The sequence below is a fragment of the Centruroides sculpturatus genome, unplaced genomic scaffold, assembly GCF_000671375.1.
Source record: "Centruroides sculpturatus isolate CEXI.00-Female unplaced genomic scaffold, Cexi_2.0 scaffold750, whole genome shotgun sequence".
Taxonomy (NCBI): domain Eukaryota; kingdom Metazoa; phylum Arthropoda; class Arachnida; order Scorpiones; family Buthidae; genus Centruroides; species Centruroides sculpturatus.
In genome coordinates this window covers 223,706-245,642 of record NW_019384899.1, presented here as the reverse complement: position 1 = coordinate 245,642, position 21,937 = coordinate 223,706, and the positions used below count along the sequence as shown (strand labels likewise).

General features: G+C 27.1%; 1 protein-coding gene across 1 annotated transcript in view; it reads left to right on the top strand.

Moving 5' to 3' along the window:
* The window catches only part of LOC111631457 (blood vessel epicardial substance-like), a 32,210-nt gene extending 19,166 nt beyond the window's left edge, over positions 1-13,044 (top strand). Inside the window, exons 3-5 of the mRNA XM_023375704.1 lie at positions 8,421-8,436; positions 8,612-8,876; positions 12,667-13,044. Coding sequence (XP_023231472.1) covers positions 8,421-8,436; positions 8,612-8,876; positions 12,667-12,734 — 349 coding nt within the window. The 3' untranslated portion in view covers positions 12,735-13,044. The remainder of the gene's footprint in view (positions 1-8,420; positions 8,437-8,611; positions 8,877-12,666) is intronic.
* The last annotated feature ends 8,893 nt before the right edge of the window (positions 13,045-21,937 follow it).

Genomic DNA, 21,937 nt, shown 5'->3' with positions numbered 1-21,937 from the left:
GACTACAATTGATGCGTTTGAGCCAAGCATTGAAGGAAAAACGGCCGCTATATGAGCAGAGACACGACAAAGTGATTTTGCAACATGACAATGCTCGGCCACATGTTGCACAACCGGTGAAAACGTACTTGGAAACGCTTAAATGGGAAGTCCTACCCCACCTGCCATATTCACCAGACATCGCCCCTTCCGATTATCACTTGTTCCGATCGATGTCACATGGCCTGGCTGAGCAGCACTTTCGTTCTTATGAAGATGCCAAAAAATGGGTCGATTCTTGGATAGCTTCAAAAAACGTGTCGTTTTTCCGACATGGAATTCAAGTGCTGCCAGAACGATGGGAGAAAGTAGTGGCTAGTGATGGACAATACTTTCAGTGACGTGTTTATTACGACTTTTTTTAAATAAAGTGTTAATTTTCACAAAAAAACAGCTAGAACTTATTCAAGGTCCTTATAGTACTGGCAATCATTGTATTTAATATCATCTTTATCTGCTCTGCTATCTGATGAACTTGTCTCAATGTCACTTTAATGATTACTCAATTCAACCTTTTCATCACTTCATTTATCTTCACTTTTGAACATTCCATCATCAAAGATATCCATTTCATTATCATTTTCATCAGATAATGTTCGTTTTAAAACTTCTAGTAACTTTTTCACAAAAACATGTTTGCATTAGCACTTGTGCATTTTTAACTCTCGCCAATTTTGCCTATCGAACAAGTGGAAGGCTGCTCTATCAGGAGCAGTTGTCTCTAGAGTGAAAACAAGAGGTAATTACAATAACAGCTCCCCAGTCATATTATCTAGTAGCCATGGTAACAAACATGGATGGCTTACATGTAGCTATGTCTGACTAATGGCATTGCCAAACTTCTCACACTAAAGAAATATTTTAAACTTTTATCTGATTATCCAATATTAATTAAATATTCTTGTTATATTTTGTGAATTTTTTTGGATTTTTGTTAAATTTAAGATTGAATATTTTAAAGTAAAAAATTTATAATTTATTTTTCTATAAATTATTGAAAAGTAATGACGAATTCAATTATTTTTTTGATATAATTCAATTTTTAGGTAACTTTTAGATTTATAATTTTGAGTTATATTTATTTTAGGACGAGATGCTAATGTTTGGAATCTCGGAAAAATTATAGAATCAGAAGATGCCGAAACAACTGTCTGAAAATAAAATGCTGCCATCTTGTGACGTCCAATACATAAACTTATATTTATGTCAATATCTTTATGCTTTTAATATTAACTATTGAAAATCAAAGTGAGATAATTTAATAATTCTTTAATTGCTCTCTCTCATATTTCTTTGTATTTTGTTAAGTACTAATGATGTAAAATGTTATGAATTGTCCTGAAAAGAAGTCATTTTTATATTTATTTTATTTTTGAATGTCACTCATAAATTTTCGATAATTTAAAATTAGATTTGAGAAAAAAGTTTTTAATAATTATTTATTTTCAAATGGCTTAAATCTAAAATAAACACAACTAAATATAATAATTTCTAAATTTAAATAAAAATCAATTTTACTAAGAATTGTAATTTAAAGAAATATATTTCCAAAATATGTCTTTTTAAAATGAATTATAAAAGTTATTTCTTTTAATTAAATTTCTAACAGTGCTCACAGGATTTTTATTCATATAATATGCATTATATTTTTTAAAATTTATTTATAATTGCATTTCTTGTCAAGAAAAACAATAATGTATTTTCAAATGATCATCTATTTTTGTATTTTATACAGTGTAATAATCATCATTATTAAGACTGCTGGTTAGTTCTTAATAGTTTACATTTGAATATGAAAAGTTTAGGAAGTTCCTACATATATTAGTTTCTGTCTTTATTCTTTGTGTGCTTTCCTAGCATAAAGTTAACAGATTTCTCAAGCTAAACTCGAACAAAGTCTTTCGGCTATATGACATTTTTGCAAATATATACATTTTTCTTTTTACAAATTAAATACAATTTTTATTTATTATTATATTTATTATTTATGTTCAGTTTTTTCTTTTAATCAAAGTCATATAAATTTATTAATATTGAATATATTTTCTTAAGAGAGAAAATACTTATGTAAGTCATTTATTTAATTTAATTAAAAAATATATTATTCATTCTTTGTCTTTATATGCAATATTAACAAAATAAATACAAAATAAATGAATTCTAGGTTTTTTAAATATAAATTATAGCAATAAATTTACTTATTTAAAACAATAAAATAATTAATGTAGTTAATAACAAATTGGGTCTTTAGTGTTTCTTTAAAAAATATATAAAATATCTTTTAACAATTTATTATAAAAAATATAGAAAATTATTAAAAATATTTAACTAATTCAATATAAAATAAAATTATTTACAAAAATATTTGTTAAAATTTTTTAAGTGCAAGTATTGAAATGTAATTTAAAAATTCTAATAAATTATTTAATGAATAGGAAATTAGTTAATCAGAATAGTTAGCCTGGTTTTAATATTATGTAGTATGTTACTTTTAATTGTCTTTTGTTTATTTCTGCTATTTATCAGTAAATGTAACATTATAATTCTTTATATCATATTTTTTTTTATTTGTTCTTGATATAAATTTGTTATTTTCCATGTTAATTTTTTTTTTAAATTTTAACTGCTAAATTTAGTAAAATCTCATTACTTTTCATTTGCACAATATTATTATATTTTTCATTGGCAACTAAAATGAATTATTTTTTTTATATACAGAAATATATTAATATGGAATTTCCATTTCCATATAAAAATTTTTTGAAATTTTATAGAAATTAAATATTCAATTGAAATCTGTTTGATAATGTTTGTGGACAAACAATGATAACTAAACAAAATTTCTGTTGATGATAATACATCTATCCAATGATTTATTAATTGATTCCTTGAAAAATTTACTTCATTGCTGCTGGAATTATTGTGCTATTGAAGTCTAGACATTGTTTTTTATCTCTAAGATAATGTTTAAAAGACTTTTTAAGGACTTATATCTTCAAGTTGCAAGACAAAGAGATGAACATAGTAAATGTCAATTTGGATTGTACAAAGAATACTTTATTATTTTTCAATACATATTCTACAACTTATTCTGGAAAGTGCAAGAACATAACATGATTAACATTAAAGATAAGTTTCACAATTTTTGTTAATGATGTATTAAAGGAGCCTGAATTATATAGTACCAATCTGTTAATAACAATGAACTTTGTGAGTATATTGTGTGGACTTGAACTTATTTGATCAGTTTCTGTTACATTTTGTTACATACTTTTAGTTTTTCTTCTAGGCTCAAAATAATCTATATTAATAATTTCAGATCTTTTTGTTTTCATGGTTTGTTGCAAAACAGCATCATCAATTTCCTGGTAGCATCATAAATGTGCCAGTAACACTGTTTTGTATTAATTTTAACTACCAATATTTGCAGTTCATTCTGTAAAGATATTTTATGATTACAAAGTTCTAAAGTTATCTTACACATAGTGCCAATTTTATAAATAGTGCCAAGTTCTCACATGATATTATATATTGTACCCTGTTAAGCTATCAAAAACTGAATGATTGTATACATTGTTCATTAACTTAAAGAACTTCACTTATTTTGGCAATATTCACTAGTATTAAAATAATCTTGCCCTATATATTTTTGGAACTGTAAAATCAATCTATATTGGCTGTCTTCACAAAGAGCCATTTCTATATTTGGCATACATTCTGGAACAGCTTTTGGTTGTTTGTTAATTTTTAACACTCTAAAGACTTGGAAAATAACTTATTGACGTTGATTAGATGGACTTAATAGCTGTATATTGTCTTCTCAGCAGCTATATTAACTTTTTGACATTGGCAGTTTCCAATCTAAGTTGTTTTTGATAATTGACTGTTGTTTCATTGAATAGTCAAAGAACTATATGTCCATTTTGTTTCAGGTTTCAAAATCACAAACAGGTTTCATTTGAAAAGAAAAAATGTTATGCAATAATTGAGATTGTTTTAAAATGATTTCATTACATATTTTATTAAATTGTATTATTTATTTAATTGGATAGGTATACAAATACAAATTTCTATTACCATGAATTATATTTTTTTTTAACAACTTGTTTTTTATAAGTTAAACTAAAATTAATTTTTAAAGCATTTTGTCTTTTAATTATAAATTCAACTATTTAGTTATTGTCTTTATTTTAGCAGCTTTATTATTGTCTTTAAGATTGTTGAATTGATTTATTTATTTCTTTGATAATTAGTTAATTTATTTTCTAATAATAGTAATTAAAAAGCTAGATATCAATAATTTTGTTTAAAATTATCAGATTATAATTGGACTAATTAAATTATTTGATGATATGCCATGCTGAGATATGTGAGATATGTAAATTAAAGCTTGTCACATTCTGTTTCAGGCTCTGTGAATGACAAGTTAGTTTCAGATTGACATGGCAATAAGTAACAATTATAATTACTTATAATTTAACCATTGTATACTAATAATATTAAAGTACTTTTAAAAAGATTGATTTGAAAAGTTTAGTTAGCATACCCAGCAATGTTGGAGCTTCAGTTGAGGATTGAAATCCTCTCTGAACTATTTTCACAATTTTTTAAAATTTATATGATTAAAATCACAATGTATGAAAAATCATCTGTTTGTATGTTAAATCCTCAAGTAATTTAATTAGTTCATTTAAATTCCAATAACTTTTGGTAAAATTTTTAATATTTGACNCTAACTGCAATTCATTTACTAGGTTAATTTCAAGAATAATAATTTCATAATAGATTATTATATAAATTGGAATTTACATTCAGAGAATCAAACATTTCACATTTCTTTGTTAACTTATAAGTTTTTATAAATGAGTTAAAACAAACAAAATAATACTAGTTTGTTATTAGCTGTGCAAATTGGCAGCACATTGAGCAGGAAGAATTTTTCATTTTCTACAGTCTTTTGCAACAGAATTTTTATCTTTCCACTTAATACTACCATAAATTTTCTGCCTATATATCTGCAAGTGCAATTTTTTGTACACAAAGATAATATTGCCACATACCATTTCTTTTGTATATTCTGGTAGCATAGGTAATTCTATATTGAAATAAATTTAAATATAACAACAAATATGTATTCAGTAAAACTGGATTAATTAAGTCCAACACATGTAAATATACCAGAAATATCCAGCATAAATTATACTTACTCAAAGAAAATAACCTACAACATTAAGATGATGTTTAGTAAATATGAACTTTAAAATATTTAAATACATAAACTATATCAAAATTCATTTTTAGCGCACCAATTTTATTCTGAAAAAATCTAAATTTGAACAATATGCATTATTAATTCATTATTTATTATTTATTATTAACAAATACATTTGTTGCCCCTTTACAAGCAGAGAAAAAGCAAATTTAAAGTTGATAATGAAGTATAAATATCATAAATAGATATTTGACTCTTCAGAGGATATCTATAAATATAAACAAATATGTATGGATATCAAAAGTTTAAATTAACAACCTATTAATTAAGATTTTAACTTTATAAATAAAAAGTGAAATGATTTCAGAGTCATTTTTTGATATTGTGGAAAAATTGTTGGAAGATTTTTTAACATAATCCTGGAATTATAGGCAGAAAATTACAATAATATTTTGGAGATCATCTTTGATTATGCTGTGTCAAGTTTTGCTTGATGGTCTTTTCTGTACTTTCAAACAATTATATAAAAGTAAATAAAAATACTATTCAAATTTGTTAAAAACTGTTATACTGTATTTATTCAATTATAAGCCTACTCCAGGAAATTGAAAACAAAAATAAATGAAAATTTGTTAATCAAGCATAAGGAATAAATTTTACACAATATAATTGTTCAGTTGAGTCAGAGTCATTGTCACCTGATTCTTTGTTGCTATCTTTGTACAGAGAATCATCTCCTACGCACATGCTATGATCATGTTTTAAACACACCAGCAACAACTTCTCTAGAAGTACTCTTCCATACATTGTCAATCCACATGCACACATGAGATAGTTTAGCTCACTTTACACTTGATCTTCTCTTGAGAGCCAGTCTGTGTACATTTTTCTCAATTTGTTCTTGAGTGGCTTATTGATGCACATGTCAAGAGGTTGAAGAATTGAAATGATCCTGCCTGGAATAATAGCCAAATCTGTTTTCTTCTCTTTTAATGTTCTCTTACCTTCTCTATTGTATGGCCTGGCCTGTAAAGACAGTGAGGCTAGGAAACTTCAACAAGGCACCAGGGTGATGTTGCCACACCAACTGAACCCATTTCATCATCATGTCTCCAGTAAACCATTAATTTTCGTTTGTGCATACAATGATGCTTTTTGGAATTATCTCAGACTTTGGCAATATCTTGCATTTTGAACACAATGAATGAAGGAAGTTTTATGCCCATCAGCAGTACATGTGATCATAACAGTCATGCACTGTTCTTCACTTCTTGTTGACAGTATTTTCACTTCTTTCTTTCCCTTTTTCCTACTGTATAATTTGCTGACATATCAAAATACACTGGAGTTTAGTCAGCATTTCCTAGCTGACTGAGAAGATAGTTATTTTCAGTGCACCACCTTATTATGAAGCACTGAAATTCTATCAATTTCTCTTCGTAGTTTTCTGGCAATTCCCATGCAGTTGATGTATGTCCAGGAAATGCTTTTCGGTTGATGGTGATGCACTTCGGGACTATGCCATGTCCTCTGCACTTTAGTAAGAATACTAGCTGGGCATGTAACTTATGCCACTGCTTTCTGTAAGGTAGCTCGTAGGCACACAGGAAATGCTTTTCGGTTGATGGTGATTCCTACGAGCTACCTTACAGAATGTGGAGAAATCGCTTCTTTCGATGTATGTCCATGAAGTGAAAACCCCAGCACTTCATGAAGAGTTGAACCCAATGCCAATTTGCCTTGAAATTGTTGTTTTTCTGCTCTCAAGCAATTTCATAAGCCTTAATTTGAATTACTTCAGCATTCACTGGTAGACATTTCTTATTCTGTTTCTTCATGAAATCATTTAAAACAAATTCCATTGCATGGTGGCTATCTTTTGTTGGTGCATGCAAATATTTGGTGTCTGCTTTCTCCACTGTCTGATATTGCTTTCATTAATCCCATATCACCTCTGCACAGCAAGATTTGATGTCTCCTCAGCAAACAAAATCACTTTCCTTTTAAAATCAACAGTATAATGCAGGGGTGGCCAACAGTTTTTGTCCCCGGGCCGAATTAAAAAGAAAACTTTTTTCACGGGCTGAACCAGAGGCTGCCCTAGATGATCTCATTGTGGTGTCACCCCATAGAGACAAAATTGTACATAGAGATTACAGATACATTTTTCACATTATCATGCATTATCAACATTCTACACTGTACTTAAGAGATTTGTAAAGGAGGGTTAACTCTAAATGCACAGTGAGTTGTTGACCTTTTTATTTTTTTAGGTGTCAGAATTTTTCATTGGGCTATTCAGACTTGAGTAGCTAATATTGAAAGATTAATCACGGGCCACATAAATTCATTAGATGGGCCGTATGTTGGCCATGCTTGGTATAATGACATGCTTCATTATAAAACAACAGCCAAAATGCCTGCTTAATAACATGAACTTGGTAACTCAATTTTCACCTACTCAACAATACATACAAAATTTGTGGAAACTCATCTGTGTTGGCTTCTGGCAATGTTTTTCCAAACTTTTGACTATGTCAGTAAATAGTGTCACCTACTTCACTGGCCATATTAATGATCAGTGAAGTAGGTGACTCTAATACCAATTCTAAGCCAAGGGATATTTTTTGAACCATGAAAAAATTAAAAAATGTCAGCTTGCAGTTGGGTAAATACGGTAATTAATGTGTCCTTAATCTGGTTATACATTTCTTAAAGTTTTACTATTTTTTATTTATTCTAAATACTGGAATTCAAACAAATCTCTGAGAGAAATATGAAAGTTTTACTACAGATTCCTTTCAAAGGTCTTTTTGCTTTTCAGTAATTTTTGTATTAATAACACTTTTGTTATACCTCCATATACTGTTCACTTAAATATCTATTCAGGGGCAAAAGAGATATTTTCATTATTGCACAAGTAATGCATGCTTGTTCCAACATTCTAATAATAAAAGGGAATCAATTTTAGATGATTTAACATAGCATACAAGTAATCTCTGACTCTAAAGGATAAAGACAACATTACAGAAATTGATACAAAAAACTGAACTTTATTTTGTTAGAGAACATGTTCAAAATGACTGTCTTCAGCAGCAATACAAGATACAAACAGTTGTGTGCAGCATTTTGGAAAGCATATAGTTTATATTAGAAAAATTCTTTCTAGTTATGGAGATGCAAAGGTAAACTTTATGTAGAAATCAATTTGAATATATCATTAGGTAAATTCTTCATTCTGATTTAATTCATTTTTTATAATAATAATTTCAAAATTAGGAAAATATCTTAAATCAAAATTTATAATATGATTTTGTTTTAAGAAATAGGAAATATAAATTTTTATTAAAATATTGATAGGTCACAGTTATAGCCATGGAAGATTGTCGTCTTTTGGTGTGGCACAGAGATAAATTAAAACTAACCATATGTGGTGATCAGTTTTTACAAGCAGTGTTTGACAATATATTAGGAAAAGATGTTGTAAAGAAATTAATGCTTGTAACTGAAGCATCTTGTAATGGCTCAGCTCATACTGAAGATGCTGCAGAAACAACAAAACTTCTTGGAAAACCAAAGGAAGGTAGATCTGGAATGGATGCTTTGATCTCAAGACAGTTTGATGGTATGTGTTATTAATAAGAAACATTTTTTGCATTTTTATGTACAGACTTCTATATACCATGTATATGATAATATAAATATATTGTTTATGAATATGCTAAATTTATGAGTACATGCAAATTAATGCATTTTGGCTTAAAAAAATATATCTACAAGAAATTAAAATTTAAATTAGGAATTTGAAATTTTTTTAATGAAGTAAAAATTAAAATTTTTATTAGATATCCAGATATATTTAATTTTCTAACATAGAAAATCTGTAAAAATATCCCACTCCACCTTATCCAGTAATAAATTATGAAAATTTAATTTCTATATTTCTATGAGTAGTTTCACTGATATGATGAAAATTTCTTTTGAAAATTTCCTACTGATAAATTATACTTATATAACATCAATAATACAACAGTAATTAGAAATTATGTTTTCTATAATAACTTGAAGTTTATGTAGTTTTTTATCAATAATAATAATGCTTCTGAAGTATTAGAAAAAAAATAATAATAAATAGTTCCTCTTCAGGTGAAATGTACAGAATAACTAATGGAACACAATTAGAACATAAATATTCAAATTAAATTGAATGTATGTCTGATGAAAGTCATTACGAAGGACATGTGTGCGTAGATAATGGGCATTATCTATGCACGAAATGCGCATATCCTTCGTAACAACTTTCATCAGGCATACGTTTGATTTAATTTGAATATTTACATTTTAAATGTGTTCCATTAGTAAAAAATAATAAGAAAATTTTAAAGTTTGGACAGTGTAATACCATAACTAAATTGCTTTTAATAATACTGCACCTTTGTAGTACATGACCTTGACATGATGGTGAGACTTGTGTTTCCTGATGACCCCAAGAGCTATGCCAGCAGTAGCTTAGCTTCTGGTAGAGCATCCCAAGCCACTGGTGTACAAGGTAGGAATCAGACTAAGAAGTACTCCAAGCTTCAGCAAAATTCAATGGTTCAGACAAGAAAAGGAACACATACTGGCTTGAACTTCATCCAAGGTAACAAGGTCTGTGTTCATGCATTAGATAAAAGCACAGGTACAAAAAAAATTATCAAAGTATCTCAGGATCACCAGTGGAAAAAGCAATACCACCTCCTTCAAGGCTACTGCAATACTCCCAACATCAAACAGGACTGGGTTGAAACATTTGACCCTCCCTGCCTCTAGTGCTTCAAAGGCAATGCCATAGATCACTGAGACAGGAAAACAAAGCTCACACAGGAAATGGACAGTGGAAATGAATGAATATATTATGCACACATACTACACAGTCACAAAACTTAAAAATGACTTCATTTTATAAAGACAACACATGCATCAACAATTCCTGGAAATCTACCCATAATTGTTGTTACTGAACTATGTATAAAGGATCAGTGCTGTAGAATAGTTTGCAATAAACTATTGTATGGAGGGCATAAAAGTTCTGATTTTGAAGTAAGATGCTCTTTCATTAAATGTATAGACAAGTTTTTCAGAAAGATTCCTCTGCTTACTTGATCCTGTCCAGAATTGTTCATCACAAAAATTATTATTGCATTTTTTCATGCAATATTCATTATTATGAAAAATAGTTCACTGCATGTTCTTTCTCTTCAAAATTTACTGGAAACATTGTTGATATATTTATTAGTGCAATTTAAATCTTGTTTATTATGTACATATCCAAAATTTTGAAAAAAGATTCAGCTTCTGATGAAATGTTTCTGGCTTCACCCCTTAATCCAGGAAATATTTTTACAATATTCTTTTGTCTAGTTTTGGTCATTTTCAAATTCTGCTTTTTATTCCATACTGTTGTCTCTACCTAAATATAAGGACCTTGAATAAGTTCTCGCTGTTTTCCAACAGATGGCGTTACCAGAACCACATGTGGCTAATTTTAGATGGTGACGCATCTGTAAGGAAGTACAATAAGTGACCTTGAAATTCAGTATATGTCATTTCACCGAAGTGTAAACAACTTATTTTTTCATTGTGTTAAACATGTCTAGTTTCGTGCCAAAAAAAGAGTATTTGCGGGGAATTTTATTGCACTATTTTATTCAAAAAAAATCTGCAGCTGAAGCACACAGAATTCTTGTTGAGACTTACGGCGACCATGCTCTGTCGGAAACAACATGCAGAGATTGGTTTAGACGCTTCAAAAATAATGATTTTGATGTTGAAGATAAAGAACGATCTGGTGCACCAAAAAAGTTTGAAGACAAGGAATTAGAGGCATTACTTCATGAAGACTCATGTCAGACGCTAGCTGAACTTGCAGAATCATTAGGAGTTGATCACACAACAGTTTCGAAACGTTTAAAAGGATTAGGAATGATTCAAAAGCAAGGACATTGGGTGCCGTACGAGTTGAAGCCGAGAGATGTCGAACGGCGTCTTTTCACATGTGAACAGCTGCTTCAACGGCAGAAAAGGAAAGGTTTTCTGCATCGTATCGTGACGGGTGACGAAAAATGGATACACTACGATAACCCTAAGCGTAGAAAATCGTGGGGTAAGCCCGGTCATGCATCAACATCGTCAGCAAGGCCGAATATCCATGGTTCGAAGCTTCTGCTCTGCATTTGGTGGGATCAGCTAGGTGTAGTTTATTACGAGCTGCTCAAACCAAACGAAACTATCACGGGAGATCGCTATCGACTACAATTGATGCGTTTGAGCCAAGCATTGAAGGAAAAACGGCCGCTATATGAGCAGAGACACGACAAAGTGATTTTGCAACATGACAATGCTCGGCCACATGTTGCACAACCGGTGAAAACGTACTTGGAAACGCTTAAATGGGAAGTCCTACCCCACCCGCCATATTCACCAGACATCGCCCCTTCCGATTATCACTTGTTCCGATCGATGTCACATGGCCTGGCTGAGCAGCACTTTCGTTCTTATGAAGATGCCAAAAAATGGGTCGATTCTTGGATAGCTTCAAAAAACGTGTCGTTTTTCCGACATGGAATTCAAGTGCTGCCAGAACGATGGGAGAAAGTAGTGGCTAGTGATGGACAATACTTTCAGTGACGTGTTTATTACGACTTTTTTTAAATAAAGTGTTAATTTTCACAAAAAAACAGCTAGAACTTATTCAAGGTCCTTATAGTACTGGCAATCATTGTATTTAATATCATCTTTATCTGCTCTGCTATCTGATGAACTTGTCTCAATGTCACTTTAATGATTACTCAATTCAACCTTTTCATCACTTCATTTATCTTCACTTTTGAACATTCCATCATCAAAGATATCCATTTCATTATCATTTTCATCAGATAATGTTCGTTTTAAAACTTCTAGTAACTTTTTCACAAAAACATGTTTGCATTAGCACTTGTGCATTTTTAACTCTCGCCAATTTTGCCTATCGAACAAGTGGAAGGCTGCTCTATCAGGAGCAGTTGTCTCTAGAGTGAAAACAAGAGGTAATTACAATAACAGCTCCCCAGTCATATTATCTAGTAGCCATGGTAACAAACATGGATGGCTTACATGTAGCTATGTCTGACTAATGGCATTGCCAAACTTCTCACACTAAAGAAATATTTTAAACTTTTATCTGATTATCCAATATTAATTAAATATTCTTGTTATATTTTGTGAATTTTTTTGGATTTTTGTTAAATTTAAGATTGAATATTTTAAAGTAAAAAATTTATAATTTATTTTTCTATAAATTATTGAAAAGTAATGACGAATTCAATTATTTTTTTGATATAATTCAATTTTTAGGTAACTTTTAGATTTATAATTTTGAGTTATATTTATTTTAGGACGAGATGCTAATGTTTGGAATCTCGGAAAAATTATAGAATCAGAAGATGCCGAAACAACTGTCTGAAAATAAAATGCTGCCATCTTGTGACGTCCAATACATAAACTTATATTTATGTCAATATCTTTATGCTTTTAATATTAACTATTGAAAATCAAAGTGAGATAATTTAATAATTCTTTAATTGCTCTCTCTCATATTTCTTTGTATTTTGTTAAGTACTAATGATGTAAAATGTTATGAATTGTCCTGAAAAGAAGTCATTTTTATATTTATTTTATTTTTGAATGTCACTCATAAATTTTCGATAATTTAAAATTAGATTTGAGAAAAAAGTTTTTAATAATTATTTATTTTCAAATGGCTTAAATCTAAAATAAACACAACTAAATATAATAATTTCTAAATTTAAATAAAAATCAATTTTACTAAGAATTGTAATTTAAAGAAATATATTTCCAAAATATGTCTTTTTAAAATGAATTATAAAAGTTATTTCTTTTAATTAAATTTCTAACAGTGCTCACAGGATTTTTATTCATATAATATGCATTATATTTTTTAAAATTTATTTATAATTGCATTTCTTGTCAAGAAAAACAATAATGTATTTTCAAATGATCATCTATTTTTGTATTTTATACAGTGTAATAATCATCATTATTAAGACTGCTGGTTAGTTCTTAATAGTTTACATTTGAATATGAAAAGTTTAGGAAGTTCCTACATATATTAGTTTCTGTCTTTATTCTTTGTGTGCTTTCCTAGCATAAAGTTAACAGATTTCTCAAGCTAAACTCGAACAAAGTCTTTCGGCTATATGACATTTTTGCAAATATATACATTTTTCTTTTTACAAATTAAATACAATTTTTATTTATTATTATATTTATTATTTATGTTCAGTTTTTTCTTTTAATCAAAGTCATATAAATTTATTAATATTGAATATATTTTCTTAAGAGAGAAAATACTTATGTAAGTCATTTATTTAATTTAATTAAAAAATATATTATTCATTCTTTGTCTTTATATGCAATATTAACAAAATAAATACAAAATAAATGAATTCTAGGTTTTTTAAATATAAATTATAGCAATAAATTTACTTATTTAAAACAATAAAATAATTAATGTAGTTAATAACAAATTGGGTCTTTAGTGTTTCTTTAAAAAATATATAAAATATCTTTTAACAATTTATTATAAAAAATATAGAAAATTATTAAAAATATTTAACTAATTCAATATAAAATAAAATTATTTACAAAAATATTTGTTAAAATTTTTTAAGTGCAAGTATTGAAATGTAATTTAAAAATTCTAATAAATTATTTAATGAATAGGAAATTAGTTAATCAGAATAGTTAGCCTGGTTTTAATATTATGTAGTATGTTACTTTTAATTGTCTTTTGTTTATTTCTGCTATTTATCAGTAAATGTAACATTATAATTCTTTATATCATATTTTTTTTTATTTGTTCTTGATATAAATTTGTTATTTTCCATGTTAATTTTTTTTTTAAATTTTAACTGCTAAATTTAGTAAAATCTCATTACTTTTCATTTGCACAATATTATTATATTTTTCATTGGCAACTAAAATGAATTATTTTTTTTATATACAGAAATATATTAATATGGAATTTCCATTTCCATATAAAAATTTTTTGAAATTTTATAGAAATTAAATATTCAATTGAAATCTGTTTGATAATGTTTGTGGACAAACAATGATAACTAAACAAAATTTCTGTTGATGATAATACATCTATCCAATGATTTATTAATTGATTCCTTGAAAAATTTACTTCATTGCTGCTGGAATTATTGTGCTATTGAAGTCTAGACATTGTTTTTTATCTCTAAGATAATGTTTAAAAGACTTTTTAAGGACTTATATCTTCAAGTTGCAAGACAAAGAGATGAACATAGTAAATGTCAATTTGGATTGTACAAAGAATACTTTATTATTTTTCAATACATATTCTACAACTTATTCTGGAAAGTGCAAGAACATAACATGATTAACATTAAAGATAAGTTTCACAATTTTTGTTAATGATGTATTAAAGGAGCCTGAATTATATAGTACCAATCTGTTAATAACAATGAACTTTGTGAGTATATTGTGTGGACTTGAACTTATTTGATCAGTTTCTGTTACATTTTGTTACATACTTTTAGTTTTTCTTCTAGGCTCAAAATAATCTATATTAATAATTTCAGATCTTTTTGTTTTCATGGTTTGTTGCAAAACAGCATCATCAATTTCCTGGTAGCATCATAAATGTGCCAGTAACACTGTTTTGTATTAATTTTAACTACCAATATTTGCAGTTCATTCTGTAAAGATATTTTATGATTACAAAGTTCTAAAGTTATCTTACACATAGTGCCAATTTTATAAATAGTGCCAAGTTCTCACATGATATTATATATTGTACCCTGTTAAGCTATCAAAAACTGAATGATTGTATACATTGTTCATTAACTTAAAGAACTTCACTTATTTTGGCAATATTCACTAGTATTAAAATAATCTTGCCCTATATATTTTTGGAACTGTAAAATCAATCTATATTGGCTGTCTTCACAAAGAGCCATTTCTATATTTGGCATACATTCTGGAACAGCTTTTGGTTGTTTGTTAATTTTTAACACTCTAAAGACTTGGAAAATAACTTATTGACGTTGATTAGATGGACTTAATAGCTGTATATTGTCTTCTCAGCAGCTATATTAACTTTTTGACATTGGCAGTTTCCAATCTAAGTTGTTTTTGATAATTGACTGTTGTTTCATTGAATAGTCAAAGAACTATATGTCCATTTTGTTTCAGGTTTCAAAATCACAAACAGGTTTCATTTGAAAAGAAAAAATGTTATGCAATAATTGAGATTGTTTTAAAATGATTTCATTACATATTTTATTAAATTGTATTATTTATTTAATTGGATAGGTATACAAATACAAATTTCTATTACCATGAATTATATTTTTTTTTAACAACTTGTTTTTTATAAGTTAAACTAAAATTAATTTTTAAAGCATTTTGTCTTTTAATTATAAATTCAACTATTTAGTTATTGTCTTTATTTTAGCAGCTTTATTATTGTCTTTAAGATTGTTGAATTGATTTATTTATTTCTTTGATAATTAGTTAATTTATTTTCTAATAATAGTAATTAAAAAGCTAGATATCAATAATTTTGTTTAAAATTATCAGATTATAATTGGACTAATTAAATTATTTGATGATATGCCATGCTGAGATATGTGAGATATGTAAATTAAAGCTTGTCACATTCTGTTTCAGGCTCTGTGAATGACAAGTTAGTTTCAGATTGACATGGCAATAAGTAACAATTATAATTACTTATAATTTAACCATTGTATACTAATAATATTAAAGTACTTTTAAAAAGATTGATTTGAAAAGTTTAGTTAGCATACCCAGCAATGTTGGAGCTTCAGTTGAGGATTGAAATCCTCTCTGAACTATTTTCACAATTTTTTAAAATTTATATGATTAAAATCACAATGTATGAAAAATCATCTGTTTGTATGTTAAATCCTCAAGTAATTTAATTAGTTCATTTAAATTCCAATAACTTTTGGTAAAATTTTTAATATTTGACATTTAGAATAATCAGATTTGTAAATTTATTCATATAAGTAAAATATAATAAATATATAAAATTAAAATAAGTCTTATTTAAATTTTAAAAAATATACAGTATTAAGATTTTTAAATTCCAATAACAAAGTAGCCTTATCAATGTATTAAAATCATGTATATTTAACTGAAAAAAAATATTTTTTTTTTTGTTTAATTATATAACTAAAACACCTGCATCAGTTGGTGATGTTCTAATATATTGATATTTTATACAAAGTATACTATCCATTTTCATTTGAAAAAACCAGACTTACTTGAAAAAGTCAAGATTTATTAAAAAAAAAAAAAAGAGAAAAATATATTATTTATTAGCTTTCTATTATTTTGATTATAAAATTACTGTACATAATTATCATTTGTTTCAATAATAATGCATATTTTTCTGATAAGCACCGTTTATTATTATGTATTTTAAAATAAAACAGTTTGAAAGATTTAATAAATATATTGAAATAATTTTATAAAATTACACATTATTTTTAATTTATGAAATTTTATTATTATATTTCACTTATATTTATTTAGATACATTGAACAATTAACGTTTGAAAATAAATAAGAACATGGAGTTTATTAAATAATAAATATAGCTTGTATTTTTTGGAATATCTTTGAAAAATATGAGGGGTATCCAGAGAATAAAGAACATTTGGCTGTAAAAAAGGAAAAAAACAGTAATGATAGGAAAAAAGTTTTATTAAGTAATTAGTATAAGTCCATTTATTTTTCTACATAGTTATCATTATGATTTAAGCACTTGTTCTAGTGTAACACTAGTTTTTGGATTCCTCTGTCAGACTTCTGTCACCAGTTCTTTCAGCCAGTTGGTGACAGTTTCTTTCACCTCGTCATCCATTCCAAACATTTGCCACCAAAAACTCTCAGTTTGGGAAGGAGGTGAAAGTTACTGGGGACCAGGTTGGCACTATATGATGGATAGTTGAAAACATTTCAGCCAAATTTCTGAAGAATAGCTTGAGTGACTGCAGCAGAGTGCAATCACGTTATCTTCATTGATTAAACATTAAACGCCATTTTTTCATAATTACTTCATTCTTAATGTGATCATCATACACTTCTGTGATTTGCTAATGAATTTCTATAGGATGAACTTTCTTCACATTTAGAAAATGAATAACACTTTGCACTTCACATTTGACAGGCTTTTCGATTTTTCTACACATTTTAACCCTTGACAAAACAGTAACAACAGTAAGCCTGCCATTATCAAAATGCTATACATGCTAAGCTAATACATCAGAGAACAAATTGACTTTGAATTGATAGTGGTCATTCACTTGTGCAGAGTACTATGCACAAACATTCTTTATTTGCTGGATGTCCCTTGTAGAAAGAATTGTTATAATTATTATTTAATCATAACGATAGTGATAAAATGTTTGTAGAACCAACTGAAATATATATTTTTTATATTTAAGAAGAATCTTTCTTAATATATTTTAAAGCTATTTAACAGTTTTATCCTACTTTTTTTTTTCCTTTCTTTAACTGGACTGTTTTAACACAGATTACATGGNAAACGGCCGCTATATGAGCAGAGACACGACAAAGTGATTTTGCAACATGACAATGCTCGGCCACATGTTGCACAACCGGTGAAAACGTACTTGGAAACGCTTAAATGGGAAGTCCTACCCCACCTGCCATATTCACCAGACATCGCCCCTTCCGATTATCACTTGTTCCGATCGATGAAACATGGCCTGACTGAGCAGCACTTTCGTTCTTATGAAGATGCCAAAAAATGGGTCGATTCTTGGATAGCTTCAAAAAACGTGTCGTTTTTCCGACATGGAATTCAAGTGCTGCCAGAACGATGGGAGAAAGTAGTGGCTAGTGATGGACAATACTTTCAGTGACGTGTTTATTACGACTTTTTTTAAATAAAGTGTTAATTTTCACAAAAAAACAGCTAGAACTTATTCAAGGTCCTTATAGTACTGGCAATCATTGTATTTAATATCATCTTTATCTGCTCTGCTATCTGATGAACTTGTCTCAATGTCACTTTAATGATTACTCAATTCAACCTTTTCATCACTTCATTTATCTTCACTTTTGAACATTCCATCATCAAAGATATCCATTTCATTATCATTTTCATCAGATAATGTTCGTTTTAAAACTTCTAGTAACTTTTTCACAAAAACATGTTTGCATTAGCACTTGTGCATTTTTAACTCTCGCCAATTTTGCCTATCGAACAAGTGGAAGGCTGCTCTATCAGGAGCAGTTGTCTCTAGAGTGAAAACAAGAGGTAATTACAATAACAGCTCCCCAGTCATATTATCTAGTAGCCATGGTAACAAACATGGATGGCTTACATGTAGCTATGTCTGACTAATGGCATTGCCAAACTTCTCACACTAAAGAAATATTTTAAACTTTTATCTGATTATCCAATATTAATTAAATATTCTTGTTATATTTTGTGAATTTTTTTGGATTTTTGTTAAATTTAAGATTGAATATTTTAAAGTAAAAAATTTATAATTTATTTTTCTATAAATTATTGAAAAGTAATGACGAATTCAATTATTTTTTTGATATAATTCAATTTTTAGGTAACTTTTAGATTTATAATTTTGAGTTATATTTATTTTAGGACGAGATGCTAATGTTTGGAATCTCGGAAAAATTATAGAATCAGAAGATGCCGAAACAACTGTCTGAAAATAAAATGCTGCCATCTTGTGACGTCCAATACATAAACTTATATTTATGTCAATATCTTTATGCTTTTAATATTAACTATTGAAAATCAAAGTGAGATAATTTAATAATTCTTTAATTGCTCTCTCTCATATTTCTTTGTATTTTGTTAAGTACTAATGATGTAAAATGTTATGAATTGTCCTGAAAAGAAGTCATTTTTATATTTATTTTATTTTTGAATGTCACTCATAAATTTTCGATAATTTAAAATTAGATTTGAGAAAAAAGTTTTTAATAATTATTTATTTTCAAATGGCTTAAATCTAAAATAAACACAACTAAATATAATAATTTCTAAATTTAAATAAAAATCAATTTTACTAAGAATTGTAATTTAAAGAAATATATTTCCAAAATATGTCTTTTTAAAATGAATTATAAAAGTTATTTCTTTTAATTAAATTTCTAACAGTGCTCACAGGATTTTTATTCATATAATATGCATTATATTTTTTAAAATTTATTTATAATTGCATTTCTTGTCAAGAAAAACAATAATGTATTTTCAAATGATCATCTATTTTTGTATTTTATACAGTGTAATAATCATCATTATTAAGACTGCTGGTTAGTTCTTAATAGTTTACATTTGAATATGAAAAGTTTAGGAAGTTCCTACATATATTAGTTTCTGTCTTTATTCTTTGTGTGCTTTCCTAGCATAAAGTTAACAGATTTCTCAAGCTAAACTCGAACAAAGTCTTTCGGCTATATGACATTTTTGCAAATATATACATTTTTCTTTTTACAAATTAAATACAATTTTTATTTATTATTATATTTATTATTTATGTTCAGTTTTTTCTTTTAATCAAAGTCATATAAATTTATTAATATTGAATATATTTTCTTAAGAGAGAAAATACTTATGTAAGTCATTTATTTAATTTAATTAAAAAATATATTATTCATTCTTTGTCTTTATATGCAATATTAACAAAATAAATACAAAATAAATGAATTCTAGGTTTTTTAAATATAAATTATAGCAATAAATTTACTTATTTAAAACAATAAAATAATTAATGTAGTTAATAACAAATTGGGTCTTTAGTGTTTCTTTAAAAAATATATAAAATATCTTTTAACAATTTATTATAAAAAATATAGAAAATTATTAAAAATATTTAACTAATTCAATATAAAATAAAATTATTTACAAAAATATTTGTTAAAATTTTTTAAGTGCAAGTATTGAAATGTAATTTAAAAATTCTAATAAATTATTTAATGAATAGGAAATTAGTTAATCAGAATAGTTAGCCTGGTTTTAATATTATGTAGTATGTTACTTTTAATTGTCTTTTGTTTATTTCTGCTATTTATCAGTAAATGTAACATTATAATTCTTTATATCATATTTTTTTTTATTTGTTCTTGATATAAATTTGTTATTTTCCATGTTAATTTTTTTTTTAAATTTTAACTGCTAAATTTAGTAAAATCTCATTACTTTTCATTTGCACAATATTATTATATTTTTCATTGGCAACTAAAATGAATTATTTTTTTTATATACAGAAATATATTAATATGGAATTTCCATTTCCATATAAAAATTTTTTGAAATTTTATAGAAATTAAATATTCAATTGAAATCTGTTTGATAATGTTTGTGGACAAACAATGATAACTAAACAAAATTTCTGTTGATGATAATACATCTATCCAATGATTTATTAATTGATTCCTTGAAAAATTTACTTCATTGCTGCTGGAATTATTGTGCTATTGAAGTCTAGACATTGTTTTTTATCTCTAAGATAATGTTTAAAAGACTTTTTAAGGACTTATATCTTCAAGTTGCAAGACAAAGAGATGAACATAGTAAATGTCAATTTGGATTGTACAAAGAATACTTTATTATTTTTCAATACATATTCTACAACTTATTCTGGAAAGTGCAAGAACATAACATGATTAACATTAAAGATAAGTTTCACAATTTTTGTTAATGATGTATTAAAGGAGCCTGAATTATATAGTACCAATCTGTTAATAACAATGAACTTTGTGAGTATATTGTGTGGACTTGAACTTATTTGATCAGTTTCTGTTACATTTTGTTACATACTTTTAGTTTTTCTTCTAGGCTCAAAATAATCTATATTAATAATTTCAGATCTTTTTGTTTTCATGGTTTGTTGCAAAACAGCATCATCAATTTCCTGGTAGCATCATAAATGTGCCAGTAACACTGTTTTGTATTAATTTTAACTACCAATATTTGCAGTTCATTCTGTAAAGATATTTTATGATTACAAAGTTCTAAAGTTATCTTACACATAGTGCCAATTTTATAAATAGTGCCAAGTTCTCACATGATATTATATATTGTATCCTGTTAAGCTATCAAAAACTGAATGATTGTATACATTGTTCATTAACTTAAAGAACTTCACTTATTTTGGCAATATTCACTAGTATTAAAATAATCTTGCCCTATATATTTTTGGAACTGTAAAATCAATCTATATTGGCTGTCTTCACAAAGAGCCATTTCTATATTTGGCATACATTCTGGAACAGCTTTTGGTTGTTTGTTAATTTTTAACACTCTAAAGACTTGGAAAATAACTTATTGACGTTGATTAGATGGACTTAATAGCTGTATATTGTCTTCTCAGCAGCTATATTAACTTTTTGACATTGGCAGTTTCCAATCTAAGTTGTTTTTGATAATTGACTGTTGTTTCATTGAATAGTCAAAGAACTATATGTCCATTTTGTTTCAGGTTTCAAAATCACAAACAGGTTTCATTTGAAAAGAAAAAATGTTATGCAATAATTGAGATTGTTTTAAAATGATTTCATTACATATTTTATTAAATTGTCACTCATAAATTTTCG